At 48.8% G+C, this 19,452-nt stretch overlaps 1 protein-coding gene across 2 annotated transcripts in view; it reads right to left on the bottom strand.

Annotated features, from left to right (window-relative positions):
• Positions 1-343: 343 nt before the first annotated feature.
• ABCC8 (ATP binding cassette subfamily C member 8) overlaps positions 344-19,452 on the bottom strand; it is a 1,425,084-nt gene continuing 1,405,975 nt past the window's right edge. For both annotated transcript variants that reach the window (XM_085648067.1, XM_085648068.1), the window contains one exon: positions 344-552. In XM_085648067.1, the coding sequence (XP_085504193.1) occupies positions 415-552 (138 nt within the window). In that variant the 3' untranslated portion in view covers positions 344-414. The remainder of the gene's footprint in view (positions 553-19,452) is intronic.

The raw sequence follows: 19,452 nt of genomic DNA, 5'->3' as shown, positions 1-19,452 counted from the left end.
ACAACCCTGCTTTGCACCGTTGTGAATGGCTAGGTGAGTCAGGAGCCTGGGCACTTCCTGCTTCCGAGGAGCGAGTGGCAGCAGCGAGGGGACAGAGAGGCGGCGGCCTGCCGGGTGGCCGGCCTGAAGGTAGGTGTTTTTTTAATGTATTTATTATTTTAATTTACACACCCCCCCCTTCCCCATGCCCCGCCACCCTTGGTAAATAGTGGCCGCCACTTTACAGCGCTATACCGATGATTTCTTAGCATGCATATGGCTTGAAAGACACTGACTTTGTCAGCTCAAGCCCACGACATTCGGATAATTTGTAAGATGAAACAGAGACCTTTTGTATTAAATAATCAGATTTTTATTTACAATTAATTTACATAGTTAGAAAACTATTAATTCAATTGCACTTTAAAATGTTCTTTATTTATCGGCTTGTACAAAAGAAGCAAACACACTGTCTTCTTGTTCCAGCAAAACCTCAGGCTTGTCATACTCTAGGATTACTCCTCTCTTCATCACAATAACCAGGTCCGCGTTTAAAATCGTGTGCACCCGATGCTGGAAGAAACAGAGAAGAAAGAACGTTATTATATGACTGGTGTTTTACGGCTTGGGGAATCCCAGTCCTTTAATAGTTTTAATACCGTTACTGTAAAATGGTAACAAAGACATAAATATAATTAAACAATATATAGGCTATCTATGAATGGAATATAATCCTAGAACAAACAGTAACGAGCACTGTAAAGCTAATGTGCAAAAGTATGTAATCACAGGCAAATGCAGTTCTCAAGCGTAGCATGCACAAATGCTTTTTCTCACATTTAAGTTTGCCTTCATGACTTTGCCAATACTGAGGAAAAAAAGTATCAAAAAAGGGTTTCTATATAGAATGCAAATAGGGTATACACGACAAACATTCAGCTTAGTGGCTGAATGTACCTTTCAGATGTAAAGTAGTCCCTTATGAATTCCAGAAAATACTTTTCTGGGAGGTAGAATTATAGACTAAGGGGCAGATTTTCAAAACTTTTGCGCTGGTTTAGCATCATAAAAGTGACGCTAACCAGCGCAAAATTTTGTTTTGCAATTTTTTTTCCAGCGCAAAACTTGTTTTGTTTGGCGCTGGAAAGTACCCTGTAAGTAGCGCAAACCAGCGCCAAGCAGTGCTTTGCGTTATTTTGCGTCAAGGGGGCGTGACATGGGTGGTACATGGGCATTCCCATGCAACCACCCATGCCTTTTGACGCAAAACCATATTTACAAAGATTTGTACACATGGTTTTGCGCCAAAAGTTAACACCCTTTCAAAGGAGGTGCTAGCAGGAGAAATGTTTTAATTTCTCCGTGCTTTTTCGACTTTCCATGCGTGCTGCACTCTGCAGCACGTATGCAAAGTGGGAAAAGCTTTGCACCGTGCCTTGCATAGAGTTTTGTACAGGAAGGGTACCCTTCCTGTACAAAACCTATGCTACACTCATGCACACACCATAGCGCTGCGGCGCTAAGGGGTGTGCATGGCGCACGCCAGCTGAAATGTGCCTCACAGAAAAAGGGGCCATGGGTCCGGACTCGAAGGAGGTTGTTTTAACTGTCTGAATGTACTCTATCATGCAAAAACTGGGGGTTTCCCTTTTCAGGACAGTTCTCCTCACACACCAGAGGTGTGAAGCTTCATCATAGGGGTGCCTACTCACGTGATAGACCTAGTTTTCACTTGGGCTACAACCCCCTCTCTACGAGGGAGGAGCTCAGGCATGTTTTTGTTGAAACGGGCAGGATGTACTAAACCCCTATGTATGGCTGGCGTGTGTGTAAAAAAGTGCAGTGCTATGATGTGAGGGTTTAAAACTGGCTACAGGGTTAGCTATATGTATTTTTATACGGCTACCCGGTGTCAGGATTAAAAACAGTGAGAAGCTGATAACACAAGTGCCGACATTAGAGACAGATGTGTAAATCACTCGACCAACATGTTTCGGCCACAGAGACCTAGATAGTTTCACAGCATTCATCATGGTCAGTATTTCAGCTACTGCAATAAACTAAGTGCAACCAGGTGAAAAAAACATATAAATAACACGTGAATAAATCAAGAGTAAGTACTGCATACAACCTATAATAAAGACAGAAAGGCATGTTGTCACCGGTTACATATAGAATTTACAAATTGCATGAGTCAGACATACAGTTTAAAAACCTCCTGAGTGATATTTTTCTCTAACACATGTACATATTAGATCAAGGTGTAGTCATGAAAGACGTGTGACTCACCACTGTCGGTTGCTGAATTCGCCACGTCTGTCCCGGCATATTAGCCATGCGGTACGTGCACCAAAATCTACCAAAGGGAGGCATATGGTATTAAAAACAAAAGGTACCAAGGGAGGGATTCAAAGATAGAGCGCACGTGCGACTAGGATGTCTGTTGGCCAAAGTTAGGAATCAGCGAAGGATGTGTGTCAATTAACTTTCATTTGGAGGTACTGGAATCAGTGTGCAAACAGTGTGCAAACAGACAAGCGTCCAGGCAGAGACCTCGGGCGTTAGCCCACAATGAACATGATTCTGGATGGCTGTGTGGGGGGGGGCTAAAGGGGGTATGTGTGAGCCCAAAAGGGGCATGCAGTTCCCGTCATACTGGGGGATGCTGACCGGTGGTGCTGGAAGCAGCTAGTGCCAGTTGCGGCAGGGGACGGAGGCTAGCCGTCTGCCAGGGTGGAGAAGGCGCCCAAGGGCCGGGCTAGGGTGGCAGGAAAGCGAGGCGTGGATGGGGCACTGAATAACTGTGGGTGCCTGTCCTCTGATGTGAGGAAGACCCGTGCTGGGTGCGGCAGGGCTGTGATCAGGCAAAAGAGGGGGGCGGGAACAGAGACTGGCGCAGTGGTGAGGAGGTCCTGGGGGTAGCATTTCGGGTCCTAGGGGGGCACTCAGTGGTGGCTAGTGCCTGAGCAAAGCTTTAAAGGAGGAAAGAGCGCCGCCTGGCTGTTGGTGGGTCAGGCATTGATGTATTAAGTTTTCGTTTAGCGGCTCGTCCTTTTCATACGTAAACAATAGTTGGGAATCATCGGCATAAGTTATAACTTTTGCCCCAAGTTTCTCCGCTAGGGGTGCCAATGGTGCCATATAAATATTAAAAAGAGTTGGGCTCAAAACTGAGCCCTGAGGCACTCCAACATTCAGTGATGGAATATCCGCTGAAAAAGGTGGGGACCAGACAGATTGCTGACGGCCTTCCAAAAAAGAAGAAAACCACCTAAGGACCGTGCCCCCAAAGCCACATTTCCTGAGTCTCTGTAAGAGTCGTCGGTGGGGCACGGTATCGAAAGCTGCCGAGAGGTCCAGCAGTATTAATACTGCTTTACCTCCTCTATCAAGGGTGGATTTGATACTTTCAGTGACTTCCAATAAGGCTGTTTCAGTGCTATAATGACGTCAGTGATAACCATATTCACATACTTCTCCAACGCCTTGGCAAAGAAAGGAAGCAGTGTTATAGGTCTATAGCTGCTTACTACTACAGGGTCAGCTAAGTGTTTCTTCAGAAGGGGGAGGATTTTACCCTGTTTCCCCATTCACTGGAATCTTTCCTTCAGACAAGGAAAGGTTCAGGACTTGATTGACAGCTGAATTCAAAATCTCAGCGACAGATGCTACTATTTTCGCCGGGCAGGGATCCGAAGGCCACCCAGATTTTAACACCTTCATGATGGTAAGTGAGGTATCCAGAGGAACAGGAGGAAACTCCAAAAGTATTTCCTCCCTAGAGTATTCTTTAGGGTCTGGCACATCGTCCTGATTCATACAGGTGGGCATATCAAATGTATCTTGGATGGACTTTATCTTCTCAAAGAAAAAGTTAGCAACCTGATTCGTCCATTCAAGGGTGGGAGTGAAAAGACTCTGGCTAACATTAGGGAAAGCAAAATCCTTCACAATCTTAAACAGTTCTCTACTGTTTCTTGCTTGATCAATTTTTATAGCCAGGAAGCTTTTTTTCTCATCCCGCACTTTTAAGTAGTGCGCTTTAAGGTGACTTTACTTAGTGGGTCAAAACTTTTCCTCCGTAAGCGCTCCAGGCATTTACAAGCACTTTTTTACTTTTTCTCAACGCCTCGGTAAACCAAGGAGCTGAAGTGTTACCCCGTGCAGTCCTACGCATCTTTGGAGGAGCAAGATGCAATGCCCAATTCTGCAGCCAGCTTTCCAGAGCGTGTGTCACATCTTCTCGGGACCCCTCCACAGGAATAGGATGATGGCATAGTATTTCTGCCAAAGAATCTGTCATAATTAGTTTAAAGGATCTATATTCTTTTGTTTGTTGGATACCAAGACACTGGGTCCTACTCCGCTCTTTTTTAAGCCAAAAAGTAAGCAGAAAATGATCGGACCAAATAATGGGAAGCGGGTTGTCTAAGTCAATGTTAAATGTTGAAAAAATCTGGTCCAAAATGTGACCCTTTTCATGAGTGGGGGACATCACATACGGGGCCATGCTAAGAATATTCAAAGATTCGCATAACTTCTCGGTCTCTAGGTCTTCCTTTTGATCTAAATGAATATTGAAATCCCCGAGGACCATGCATTGACTAAATCTAGTAGTGATGGGTGCAATGGCATGGCCGATAGACTCTAGGAAGCGACCGGGCGGCCCTGGTGGTCTATATATAATCGCCCCAGCAACTGACTGGTGGGCGGAAACTGACAATTGGAATCCTAGGCCTTCCGCTCCCTCCAAGTCAGTAATAGGTATAGCCGAGCAAGGGAGAGAATTCTTGTAAATAAAAGCTACCCCCCCACCTCTATTACCTATTCTATCTTTCCTGATTATGATATAATCGGGGGTATAGCGTTAGCGAGAGTAGGGTTTGATCCCTCGTGGAGCCAGGTTTCAGTAATAAACAAAACATCTGGCTTGGCTTCCACAAGGAGATCATAAAGTTGAAATTCATGTTTCCTCATAGACCTAGCATTGATAAGATTAGCTTTGAGATTTTCCCTGGTCACATCATTCAGAAGAGTATGTGACCCGGGGGTATGGCCATTTGCCCCCGAAATCCATCTCTCACCACCTCTAGGGTCTGCCTTCCATTTATAGACATTACATAGCAGTGGGTCAGAGTCAACCGATGACTTTGTTAATGTGCGACATATTGCCTGACTGCCAATCGTCATAATCGTCTCTGCTGTACTTAAGCCTAGGAATGCTCTTACCTCCATTTCTTCCAGAAAAATGGGTAGAATTACCGGTGCCTAGCGCCTCCGGGACGCGGACGGGCGCAGACGGGCTGTCGGCAAAACAGATCACACCCCAGTTCGAGCCCAGCACAGCCCCCAAATACCAAACCCCCAATTCAAATTCCCACAGAATAAAAGTAAGACAGCTTTCACAACAGTTTTAAAAACAAGATGATTTAAAAACGAAGTCTATTTTAAGAAAAGGTGTGCAAAGTGTGCAAAGGTGCTGTAAGCAGGAGTGAAAAAGCAGCGTTTGCTCTAATCAAGGTTGCGACACTACTGGTTGTGTGCCTAGTGCTATGGCAGGGCAAGAAGTTGGAGGACTCAGTGGTCCTCATCCCCTAGGGCAAAAATGCACATGAAAGCCGGGGGCCGGTGGCAGTATGGTGTAGCGTGGGGGAAGCGGTGGCTCAGGGGGCACGCACTGGCGCAAAATGAGGAGGAGTGGGGCGCACACGCTGGGTTGTGGTTGGTGGGGGGTGGTGTGAAGGTGGTGAAGGGGGGTTTGGGTGAGGGAGTGTTGTCAAAAGAGATTACCCTGGAGGCATGGCCAGGATATCAAGAGAGTGGCAGCCAAGGAATCTCGTTGTTCAGGCCTATTTCCGAGGTTCCCAACCTGTAGACCCATCTTTGTTCCAGTCTGAGGAGCTTGGTCGTGAGATTAGGAGTGTTTGCATTCAGGTTCGGTTTGTCTAGAACCGTCCAACACAAGGAGTCTTGTCCATGTTTTATGTCGGAAAAATTGTGTTTAGTCATTTTGGTGATCTGTTTGGCGCACCTTATCGTACTTTTGTGTTCTAAAATCCTGGTGCGTACTTTCCTGGTGGTCATCCCCACGTATCTCAAGCCGCAGGGGCAAGTTATAAGGTAGACCACCCGCTCACTATTAGAGTTAGTATGTTGTTTTAAAACCCAAGGTCTGGAAGTACCTATATCTATGTTCTTAATCATCTTGGTTTGGGCGCACACGGTGCAAGAGTCGCATGGGTAATGCCCTTGAACAGGTGGTAAGTTTCAGAGCATATTGGGTCTTGTTGCTCCTGGTGCAGTTGGTCTTGTGTGGATCAGTGTTTCTTTCAAATTGTGTCCTCTTTTGAACGCAAAATGTGGTTTTTCCCGGGTTAGTTGTCCTTTGTTCAAGATGTCCCAATTTTGTAGTATTGGTTTTTTAACTACATTGGACATGGAGCTGTAAGTGTTGACACAGACCAATTTTATGTAGGTTTGGAAGACGGTTGTTCCAGGAGTGCCTCGCGGTTGGTATTGAGAGCCTTTTTGGCTGATTTCTTTACCAATTGCGCAGGGTAGTGCCTGTCAAGTAAATTACTTCTGGGTTTTGCAGCATATGTTTTGTAGTTCTCAGTAGTAGAGCAGTTATGTCAAAGTCGCAAGAACTGTCCATACGGTAGATTGTCCCGCAATGACTTGGGATGGTAGCTCTCATATTGGAGGAGTGCATTGCGGGCCATGGGCTTTTGGTAAAGTTCTGTTTCGAGGACACCTCCTGCTGGATATATCTGTAGGTCCAGGAATGCCAGTTTCTCTTTGCAATATCCACAGGGAAAACAGAGATGTTTGATTGATTGAGATGTTTGTTTCTGCTGTTTAACCAGTTGTGAAAATGGTTGACAGTTGCCTCATCTCCTCGCCAGATGACAAAAATTTAATCTATATACCTCCATAGAAGTATCCGAGCGCGAAACGGATTCTGTCCGCCCAGGACAACACCTTCTTTGAACACATGCAGGTAGAGGTCCGCTAGACTTGGAGCAAAGGTGCTGCCCATGGAAGTACCAGAGATTTGTAGGAATAGCTGGGACTCAAACTGGAAAAAATTCTCCTTCATGGCCATTCGCGCACGCACAGTTCATTATGAATGAAATCGGTGTGATCGTGTCGGGTGGATGGTCTGTCAGTAGTTGTTCGATTGTCTCAAGAGTTTGGTCCTGAGGTATACAAGTATACAGCGACTTCACGTTGAATGAGACCAGGTAGTCGGTTTGGAGGTTGAAGACCATGTTGTCCAGTAGGCGAAGTACATCAGTCGTATCTTTGAGATATGTTGGCATTTGGCTGACCAACGGACAAAGTCAATGAATTGTGACAGTGGCTCGAGGGCGGACCCTATCCCCGAGATAATGGGTCTCCATGACCGTACGCAGTCTTCTTGTAGTTTTACATGCCTGGCGTCCGGTCACACTACACTACCCATGAGCCCCCAGCTCTTCCGGGCACACACCGCGGAAGCCAGCTGAATCACATCAATCTTTAGCGCCCTTTAAATACAGGAACCGCGCCGGGTTTCCTGTTTCCTTCCCCCTGGACATGTGCTGCCAGCTTGATGACCCCACGAACTTGTGGTAAGTTCCGAGGCACCTTTCCCCAGCGCTCCTCTTTGGTAGCAGTCTCCCCGCCCGTGCCGCAGCGCCGAAGCGGAGCCTTCACACTCTGCGCTCGCCTCGGCTTCCACTGCCCTGTTTGTCTGCTCTTCCACATCACTGACCCCAGCGTCCGATTACCAGCAGCGTCCAGCGCGCCCATCCTTACCGCTGTGGCGGCATTTGCATTCCGTGCTCTCCCCCTCTCCCACCACCTTGCTTGCCACACACGGCACCGGCTGCATTTTACTAGCAGGTCCTACACCGTTCTCCACGTGCTTGCAACCCCTTTGTTGCCTTCCCAGGCCCTGGAGCCTCGGCACCCTAGATCAGCACTGCCAGGGCCCTCTCCTTCTCACTATGGTCCCATGCGCACATACCCCACCTGGCGGCCCACCAACAGCCAGGCCACGCTCTTATCTCCTTTCAAGCTTTGCTCAGGCACAAGCCACCACTGAGTGCCGCCCTAGGATCCGAAGCGCTACCCCCAGGACCTCCTCACCACTGCGCCAGTCTCTGTTCCCGCACCCCTCTTTTTCCTGATCACAGCCCTGCCCAACCCAGCACAGGTCTTCCTCACATCTGAGGACAGATACCCACAGTTACTCAGTGCCCCATATGCGCCCCGCTTTCCGGCCACCCTAGCCCGGCTCTTGGGCGCCTTCTCCACCCTGGCAGACCGCTAGCCTCCATCCCCTGCCGCAACTGGCACTAGCTGCTTCCACCACCACCGGTCAGCATCCCCCAGTATGATGGGAACTGCATGCCCCTTTCGGGCTCACACACACCCCCTGTAGCCCCCTCCACACAGCCATCCAGAATCATGTTCACTGTGAGCTAATGCCCGAGGTCTCTGCCTGGACGCTTGTCTGTTTGCACACTGTTTGCTCACTGATTCCAGTACCTCCAAATGACAGTTAATTGACACACATCCTTCGCTGATTCCTAACTTTAGCCAACAGACATCCTAGTGGCACTTATGCTTTATCTTCGAATCCCTCCCTTGGGACCTTTTGTTTTTAATACCATATGCCTCCCTTTGGCCGGTTTTGGTGCACATACTGCATGGCTAATATGCTGGGACAGGCGTGGTGAATTCAGCAACCGACAGTGGTGAGTCACAAGTCTTTCATGACTACACATTGATCTAATATGTACCTGTGTTAGAGAAAATTATCACTCAGGAGGTTTTTAAACTGTATGTCTGACTCATGCAATTTGTACATACTATATGTAACCGGTGACAACAGGCCTTTTTGTCTTTATTATAGGTCGTATGCAGTACTTACTGAACAGTCAATTACATTGGTTCAGTATTATAATCTTGATTTATTCACATGTTTTTTATATGCTTTTTCATGTGGTTGCACTTAGTTTATTGCAGTAGCTGAAAAACTGACCCTGAAGAAGGCCGTGACACTATCAGGGTCTCTGTGGCCGAAACATGTTGGTCGAGTGATTTACACATCTGTCTCTAATGTCGGCACTTGTGTTATCAGCTTCTCACTGTTTTTAATCCTGACACCGGGTAACCGAATAAAGTTACATATAGCTAATCCTGTAGCCAGTTTTATACCCTCACATCACAGCACTGCACTTTATTACACACACGCCAGCCTTTCATAGGGGTTTAGTACATCCCGCCCATTTCAACAAAAACATCCCTGAGATCCTCTCTTTTAGAGAGGGGGTTGTAGCCCACGTGAAGTCTAGGTCTATTACGTGAGGAGGCACCCCTATGATGAAGCATGACACCTCTGGTGTGTGAGGGGAACTGTCCTGTAAAGGGAAACCCCCAGTTTTTGCATGATAGAGTACATTCAGACAGTTAAAACAACCTCCTTCGAGTCCGGACCCGTGGCCCCTTTTTGTGTAATACATATATTAGGTGGGGAGTCGGTCCGCGCAGGTCCTTAAAACTCCTCTAGCCCCCAAGTGTATTGATGGGACGCCAGCTGAAATCAGCACCGGCGCAAGGGAAAGGGGAGGAGAGAGCCACATCTCTGAAGATATGGCGCTCTCCTGCTCCCTTCCTGTCACGCAATGCGGCGCAGCCTCGCGGGGGCTGCGCTGCGTTGCGCAACTTTTTTGAAAATCTACCCCAGGTAACAAATAAGATGTCGTTAGGCAGTAGTACTTCTCTGGGCGGAGCCAAGGCCTTCTCTGTGTACATTTTAAAGATTTGGTAGGAATAAGCAGACAGCTGTGCTGTTAAGCCAGACCTAAAAACTACTGTCGATGTGGGGATGCATCTGCCAACCTCACTTGCAAGTTCTCATAGTGGGTATGAAAAGACACAAAGCCAGGCTTTCTGGCTTGCCTTTACCAGAAGAGTAAAGTCGTTCTGGTGTGTACTGGGAGTAAACTGAACATACTGCATGGTTGGTCGAGCACTGCAACGTGATGTGCCGTGTCAAACGTCCTACTGATATAAAAACTGAACTAAAAACACCCTTCACAACTCTTTCCAGAAGATTTCACATTTCAATAGCACAGGGGTGTCAGGACCACGTCTGTGTGGAATCCCACCTGGCTTAGGTCAAGAAGAGGTGATATCATAGTCGAAGCATCATACTACACAAATAATGCACAGTATCTACTTTACCTCTTCATTACGAGGTAAGTGGATGTGGAAATACGAACAGTCAATGTATAGTTCCCTAGAGATATTAGTAAGAGCAATATTGTGGATGACGTATTTTGGGAGGCCAATACACCAACCACAATATAGGGACAAACAGCCCTCCAAATGCTTCTGTAAGTTAGTCGCAGCTCATTTTGTGCCATTTCAGTGGTAACAGACTAACTGAATACTGACAGAGTTTTCCTCATTAGCAAATCTCACTAATATTTTTTAAATGGTACTATTAAGACCGATCGATTGAGATCTCGTGTGATGGATACAGTTTCTCTGTACACTGTTGTAGGACTCAGCATGCAGAGGGATAAACCTCACGCCACTGTGTGGAAAACAGCAGTGCGCATGGATGAGTACAGAGGATGGCATATTTGTGATACTCCATCCTTTATGTCAGTTGCTTTCATGGTGTCTCGTTTTTATGTACCTCATTTGTAAAGCAAGCACTTATTGAGCTTAACATTTTTCTGGCTTGAAATTTCATGTTTCATGTTTTCAATGTTCATGAGGACAAGACATGATGGTTTGTAGGGATGTGATTAGGTCACCCAGGCACCAGATTAGTCAACATGCTCTCATTTCGCTTTTTGTTTCAGAAATAAATGCAACAGGCATAATGTTTTCCTCTGTTAGCACTGCTTTATATATGGTGCTTAACTTATACTACTATCTGGTAATGCAGCAGCAAAACATTTTTTAATGTTTCTATTTTTGTAGCAAAATACGACTCTTTTGTGTGACTCATTAACATATACACAATAAAGAAAATCAACACTAAAAAGTAGTAGTATATCACTATGCCATTTTGGGCCTTATTTACGAGAAAGCATCGCAGTGCAGGGCCACAAGCCATTTGGCTGCGCCACTCTGCATTACTTTCAGAGCACAGGGATGCATCCCTTACAACAATATGATGGATCCCTGTACTCTACCCAGCGCTGGCACAATAATGGCTGCTATGCAACAACGTAGGCACCCTTGCACCATGGTGCAAGTGTTTCTGCTTTGCAGGGATGATAGTTTTTGTGCAAGAAGGGACACCTTCCTGCACAAAAACAATCATCAGAGGTGTTTTCCTCTTTCTATGCATGCTTCAGAATGCAGCACGCATAGAAAGAGTAAAAAATGAGAAGAAATAAAAGTGTTTCTCCTTGTTGTGCCTCCTTACACCTTCCCTGGGGAGGCGTAGGTTCTGAAGCATTCCCAGGTTTACGAAACCTTGTAAATCTGGGAAAGCTGCAGAATCCATGGGTGTTGCGTGGGAACACCCACAGCAACAACCATGGAATGCCCCTTTGATACAAAGGGGCATATTTACAAGCCCCTGTCACCACCACAACGTCACTTTTAGTGACGTTGTGATTGCAATAGGGGCTTCAAATTATTTACCATGCAGCGGTAAGCCACTTAATGTGTCTTAATGTTGCCTTGTAAATAAGGCACGCCTGTTAATTTTTAACCCTGCCATAGGGCCCATCATTAAAAATTAATCTACAAGGGACCCTATAGACAGTTTTTAACATCAACTTCATCACATCACTTGCACACACAAAATTCCCGCTCTGCTGTAATTCAGGTGTCGTAGCACACCCGAGGTGCATTCGGCACCTTGGTTGGGACCCGATGATGAAGCATGCCACCAACTAGGTTGGTAGGTGAGTGTTTTCATACAAAACTGATTGGTTTCCCCCCACATAAACAACAAGCTTCAAGAGTGTAAGCCATTTCTTCTTGATCTAAATACCCTTTCATGCTGTACTTAGCATGCAAGGGGAGGGCAATTGGTGTTGCGGTAGGCTTTTCACCGCAACACCCATTGATTTTGACGCTGCCCCGTATTTACAAGGATGGCGTAAATAGGAGCCAGCGCCAAACTTAAGACCAGGGAAAACCTGGTCTTACCCTGGCACAACGAGGAGAAATGCTTTATTTCTCCTTATTTTAGCTGTTTCCATGTTTGCTGCCTTGTGCAGCACACATAGAAACAGCAAATTGCCATGGATTGTGTATGTGTATGTGCAGGAAGGTGACCCTTCCTACATGAAACAATTTAAAAAAATGACGTTTTACAACTTCTATGTGTGCTGCATTAAGCAGCACACATAGAAGTTTCCAAACACCATGAATGAGACCTTCCTGCACATAAATAAGCATTTCCCCCAACGCAGACACCCTTGCACTATGGTGTAAGGGACCATTGTTGGCGCTAGGAAGCTGAACTCAGTGCCAGTGCTCGGGGAAGTGCAGGGGTGCGCCGCATTCTTGTAAATACGGCGATTCCCTGCAGTTTCAGAATGGAAAAGTGTGGCGTTAGCAATGTTTGCTTAATGCCAAGCTTCTCAATTCTGTTGTAAATATGTCCCAAAGTGCTGCGTGAAAAGGGGACATATTTACAAGGACACGAAAAGCCATGCAGGGTGGCTTTACGTGTCCTTGTAACTATGGACCTACAAATAGCGCTGCAGATGTGTCACAAAAAGTGACGCATCTGCGGCGCAAGGGGCTTGTAAATATGCCCCTTTGGTTTTTTTTGTACCAGTAGTCTCAATGAGGCATGTGGACCCTGGTAAATATAACACCTATCCATCCCCGAGAACTTAGTCAGACCCTAAAGACCCAACAGCAGCAGTGACGTATGTCACTTAACAACCTCCTTGGTGATTGCCAATTTTATATTGGAATAGTCCATAGAACTAACAGTTATTTCTATGTCTTTAAGGGAATGTTGTTGAAGTGCAACTCAAGCGATGCATCAGTACTTCTCCTCGTGATCTCTCTGCTGCCTTCCACACCTCTGCCTACACCATTTTGCTAACAACTTTGAAATATCATGAATCTGAATGGATGTTGAACTTAGTCCAAGAGGAGTCCACTGGATGGTAGAAGGCTCACACTAATCCATTCCTGACCTGCTGGGTGACCCACTGAACAGTCCTCTTTCTATTTCTTTTCAGGACAGACTTTGCAATTATTACATTAAAGTGCACATAAATATGTTTCCACCCTATCTTACCCTTTCATTATTTTTGTGCCCTGCCTACCTTTCCTTGCTGCACACCATTTCTTCCTCACGATCTCTGGGTGAGAACTGCACCCAAAATATTGCCAGTGGCATCCACTGTAACTGTGAAAGACACGATGGTAAGATGGGGGGAAACCAGTGCCATGTACACTGTAATGTTATGACTAACTGTACTGCATGGTGTTGATTATTTAGAGTCCCAATATGCAAATAACACCCAATTGTTTCCCTAGATCAAGGGAACATATGACAGATGAAGCTGGCCGACTATCTAGACTGAATTAAAAATGTATGTCTGCCAAATGTCAGGTTTAACTACAAAAAGATAGCTGCTTTGCTTCAGGGATTTAGCAGGAATGTTAAATCTTCCAGTTGCTGGTGAATGTGGTACTTTTCACATCTTTGGATGCCAAGTGGTGGAATTACCTCACACTAAATCATGGCAGCTGTAGTTTTGTTAGTGAACATCCCACCGATGCTGGATTTATTGCATCCGCCAGCAATCAGCAGATTCTAAATAATCCACAATACTAAATCAGGCTTCAAAGCCAAAATAGCTCCTAAGAAATACTATAGGTGATGTTTTTGTCTTTGATAGATCCTTCTCCTCACACTTCACAAACAAATGTCTCCTTCTATTGACACTAAGAGCTTGCAAACGGTCATCCAAAGACTTCATTCTCTACAGGTTCAATTAGTGCAGGATTCTGACCTCCATGCACCAGGTTTATGGCGCAGTAATGCTGTATTACTTACCGGTAATCTTCATTACTCCTGGTCCTGTTGTCCTCATCCCATTGATGACAAGTGGAGATAATCATCTCCCGACATAAAAAAAGAACAGAGGAATGCTGGGACCCTAACCCCAGCCCCTCCCACTGGGATTACATAGGCAGTACTTAATCAGCATTCCGCCTGAGCTACCAAGCCCCCAACAGGAAGGCCAGAAGTCCGGGAGGGAGGGTGGGCCGTAATGAATGGGACTAGGACAACGGGACCAGGAGTAATGAAGATTACCGGTAAGTAATAGAGTATTACCTCCAGGTCCCTCCTGTCCTCGTCCCATTCATGACTAGTGGAAAATACCAAAGCAGAAACTCGGCCTTCCGAAAACCCTCACGCACACTCAGGAAACCACACCAAAGCAGCAACTTAAGGGAAGCGAAAGTGAGAACCGCAGGAAACAACAGGCAGAGCACCTAGACAAGAAATCCCCCTACCAAAGCAGGGTCACACCCACCCAACAAACAGGAGATGACCAAGAAAAAGAAGAGGACAACCCACAGAGGGCAACCAGCACACATCATGAGCCCCCCGCCCGACCAAATAAGGAAGGGGAGAACACGCCAAACAAAAAACCAACAGAGGCTGCCAACAACAAAAAGACAGAAAGGAGGCCGCACAAGAAGAAGTTCCCCAGCGGACCAACAGACCAGCAAGCCAGGACAGGCCAGCCGGGACACAACCAAGGACCGGAAAACCAGGACCAAGGAAGACAGAAGGCGACAGCAAGGTGGCAACCAACTAGAGGAACAAGAAACAGAGCACCAAACCCACAAAAGAGGAAACCCCAAACCGCAAAGCGGAGGGGAGCATGGTAAAAAGGTGACCAGGCCAAAAAGGAAGCCGAAAACTAGGCAACCCAAACAGGCCCCCAAAGGCAAAGCCCCAGAATGGAAACAGGTGCCAAAACAACCAATACCCAGGAATTCAGTGGACCAGAGAAGACAAAACTCCAACATGACGGACCAAGGGCTCCACCGGACCAAGTCCGACAAGCCCATCACCACCAGGCAGCTACCCAGGGCCTGGCAGCAGCACAGACACAGATCAAGCCCCAGCAAGAACAGGAGGGAAGCCCCGACAACCAAACGGACCCCAAAAGGGGAGGGGAATAAAGGAAGGTCCCAAAGCCCAAAGTAACCAGACACGTAGGGGATAAGGCCTACCAGAGGACAAACTCTAACACCACAGGACAGCCACACTGAAGACCAAACCAAAAAGGAAAGAGGACAGGGCCATCCAACAAGGGGGGAGCACCGGCCAGTCACAAGCCTCCCCCAACCAGAACAACCAGGACCCAGAGAGCACAGAGGAGAAAGCCCCCGAAACCCCACAAAAGAGCACCAGGCCCCAGGAAAGAAAGGCCAGCACCAACCACCAGAGCCGACAGATGACAACCCCCAAGCACCGAGCCCGGGAGGAGGAGCCAGAGCCCAGGGACAAGCCAAGAGACAAAAGGCCAAGGCACCCTCAAACAAAACCGGGGAAACACAAACACAACCCCTGGAACGCTGCCCCACAAGGCCACGAGAGCACGCAGGGAGCGGGCAGAGCAGAGACCATACCCCCAGGAGACCAAATATCACCCCTTAGAGCAAGGCCCCAAACAGGACCAGGGTCAGCCATGAAATGCCAGAGCAGCAGGGACAGGCAAGACCAAACCCCAAGGGTCAGCCCACAGCACCTATGATTCCCAGGAGGTGTGCCATCCAGGTACGAACCAGGCGCAACATCGCTCAACCTCTGGGATCAGACGAGATCAGATGCTGTCAGGGTGGAATGCCCGTATGCCAGCAAGGGCAAACCAAAGGACCAAGAGAAAGAAGAGCGAGACCCCGCCCTAAGAACACAGCCCCAGCAGAACACCACGACCGCAAACCCAGGGGGGGGGGTGTGACCGGAGCCAGAAACCACAGCCCCGGAGAAGGCACACACAGACAACCGAAGAAGAGGAGCAACCAATCCCCCAACAGAACAGCCAGCTGAACAGGTGGCCCAGAGAACCCAGGACCCCAAGCGAGCCCCAACACCAGCAGCAGACGAGCCAAAGCCACAGACGCCCCCAAAGAGACCAGGCAGACAACCGACCAAACAACAGACAGGCCAGCAAAGACCAGGGCCAACAAAACGGAAACCACAGAGGCCCGGAAGGGGCAGGACAGGGCCAACAGCAACAACCCTGAAACCCCGAGCGGAAAAGAACTCTCAAAACCAGCCAAGTGACAGAGGCAACAGAAGCCAGGGTGACAGCCAAGCAGACCGCACAGGTCCCCAAAGCACCATGGCCCAACACGCACCAAGGGAGGGCAGAAGCAGGGGAGAAACTCCCAGGACAGAAAGAAGGCAACAGCTAGGAAGCCAGGGCCGAAGCCAAGCACCCCGCCCAAACATAATGACCCAGCCCACACCTGGGGAAGGCCCAAAGCGGAGAAGGCCCCAGTACCACACAGGCAAAGGCAAATGCCAGGGAGGGCAACAGAGACCCGCGGCACAGAACCGCTGAACCACGCATCATCGAAACCCGACAAGGCAACAGCCCAGGGCCGAGAACACAACAGCGAGGCCCAAAACAAAACAGAGCAGCAGCCAAAGCCCCAGAACCAGACCTGGAGACCAGCGCCCACGGAGGACACACGGCCTCAATTGCCCCACACAGGAACCGAGACTGGAAGAGGCCAAAGGAGAGAAAGAGCCTCAAGCAGGCCAACCAGGCACAACCGGAAGGTGGAGAGCAAGCGTCCCCGGGAGAACACAACCGGCAGAGATAGAAGGCAGCCACAGACCCCGGGAAACAAGCAGCCAGGCAGCAGGCTGCCGCACAGGCAAGACAAATACCCTGAGACAGCCCCCTCGACTGGTGGAGGGGGAAACGCCGCTGAACAAACAGCCACAAGAAAACAGGAGCGGGTGGATAGGCAGAGACAGGCCCAGCCGGAACCAGGAAGCCATAACGGAAGGAACACCTTTTCCGCGAGGACCGGAACACGACAGCGGAGGGACCAGTGCCCAACAGGCTGAGATGGCGCAAGCCAGGACACTGACACAAGAAAACCAGGGGCGGGACGCCAGGTGAAACACCCCCCAGAGCTGGCACAAACTCCACAGCACAGCCAGCCCCAAACACAGCCCTACCAGCCAGAAGAGATGCTAGCGAGTGCACAGGCAACACAGAGCAGACAGAACCTGGACACCCAGGCGAACTCCAACCCAGGGACTAACCGTGACCGACCCAATCCAACCCTCCAGGGCAGGGAAGAATGGCCAATTGACAAAAGTAGAACCCCAACAAAGGTGCCTCCGCAGGGGGAACAACCCAACAGCAGTGGGGAATCCCAGGCGAACACCCACAAACCCCGGAAAAACAGGGCAGGCCCTAGAATGAACCAGGCCAAACCAGCACAGCCCCGGACAGCAAACCAGAGGAGGGGGGACAAGGGAGGAATAGCCAGAGACCAAAAAGCAGGAGCAGGAGATAACAAAGTGCCGTACAGGAGTACCAGAGGCCTTACAGAAGGGCACAGGCAAAGCAGAACACCAAACGGGGAGCTGAAACCTAATCCCAACCTTGCTCCAAAGCCCCAAGGACGGCCCGAGCCTTGCACACACTGGGAGGGAGCAAGCCACAGGGACACAGGCAGAGGCACTGTAGCAAGGCGCCCCAAGGCCCCGGCCGATCCCAGAGCAGGGCCATGGGGGAATCCAGGACAGTACCAGGAAGAGCAAAAACTAAGGGAGACAGCGGGAATGGGAGCCCCAGAAGCGGGAGCAGGCAGACACCAAGACTCCGCCCACCCAACCCCTCAACCAGAAACCCCGACCCCAGCAAATTAACAACAGGATGTGAACACATAACCGTTAGAGGAAGAGTTTGCAACATTAAACACAAGGCCACGGTGACTAATCTCGGTCTCGCCAAGAGGCACAAGCCCAAAGCCCAACAACGGGTACTCGTGACCACACCGGCACCCCAGGACATTAACCACAGCAGGCAGCCAGTTCAAAGGCAGAAGGCAAGCAAGAAAACTGTAAAGTAGTACCTACCAGGCCAGCAGATGCCAAACAAGGCCCCCACCCCCACATCCAGAAGGCCAGCACACACCGGCATCACAGCGGCAGGAGGCAGAAAGTAACATCGCCTGTATTGCTTTCTGGGAACTCACAACCAGTGAAACACATAACCTAAAGTGTAAGAGTCTGCAACCATAAGCACTAGGGCACAGTGACCAATCAACACAGGCTCGCAGAAGTGCAACTGGGATAGAATAATTAAAAGGCCAACCCAGTACCGGCAAGAAGTAAAGACACAGAACGTAATTGAGAAGGAGTGGCAGGCGAGGCATGGAGCCCAGGAAAATGTTAAATACAGCAAGAAAAAGTCCTGCACCCAAACACAGCATGGGGGAAAATGCCAGCAAGTGGAAAGAATGGGACCCCACTACGAGTACTCACCGGGGAGGCCAGGAGACAGGAACAAGGCCCCCCTGCACCGCCAGTCAGCCCAAGGCACGCAGGGGCCAGGGCAGGAGGAATGTGCAGGAACGCAGGGGAATCAGCAAACGCTGCGCATCTTCCACTTGGCCAGGCCACAGGAAGACACGCCCAGCAACCCAGGAGGAACTGGGGGCCGACACACCAGCCCAAAGTGCTGGCCGGCATGTAGAAGCCAGCCGGGGAAGTCCAAACCTCCCAGCAAGCCCGGCAGGCCGGGAGGCAGACTAGCAGACACACCGACCGAACAGCCAGACAGCGAGTGGAAGAAAAGAGGACACTCCAGCCCAGCAGGAGCATCACCAGCACCTCTTCCAAATTCTGTCGACAACCACAGAAGAAAAGAACAGGCGGAATTCTGGATGAGTACTGCTTATGTACTGTCAGTGGGAGGGGCTGGGGTTAGGGTCCCAGCATTCCTCTGTTCTTTTTTCTGTCGGGAGATGATTATCTACACTTGTCATGAATGGGACGAGGACAGGAGGGACCTGGGGGTAATCACATCTCTCCTATCTGGCGTTTACTTCACAGTACGCCCATCAGTCATCTATGCAGTTAAAAGAAACTCGCAGGGTTGATATAGCCACTCAGGGTTGGATTGAGATTAGAAATAGGCCCGGGCACACACAAAAAACGTGGCCCACATTTGCATATTGACTTTCCTCAAAACACCGCTTCAGCGAAGTTTTGTAAACACCTAAAAACAAGTGAGGCCACTTCTGCTCAGGCTCAGTAAGCACACATTAATTGGCTGGCCCAGCGAGAGAAAGGGAGTGACACCTCTGCCGGTTGATGAAAAAGGGAGGTAATGGATGGCCATCTGCCTCCAGAAAGGCCACTCTGGGCCCCACTGGGCCGCTGGCGATATCTGAATACACCAGACACAGCCCAAATCGGCCCCCAAAACTGCC

Source organism: Triturus cristatus, chromosome 3_2 (assembly GCF_964204655.1).
Source record: "Triturus cristatus chromosome 3_2, aTriCri1.1, whole genome shotgun sequence".
Taxonomy (NCBI): Eukaryota; Metazoa; Chordata; class Amphibia; order Caudata; family Salamandridae; genus Triturus; species Triturus cristatus.
This window is presented reverse-complemented; position numbering and strand designations above follow the sequence as displayed.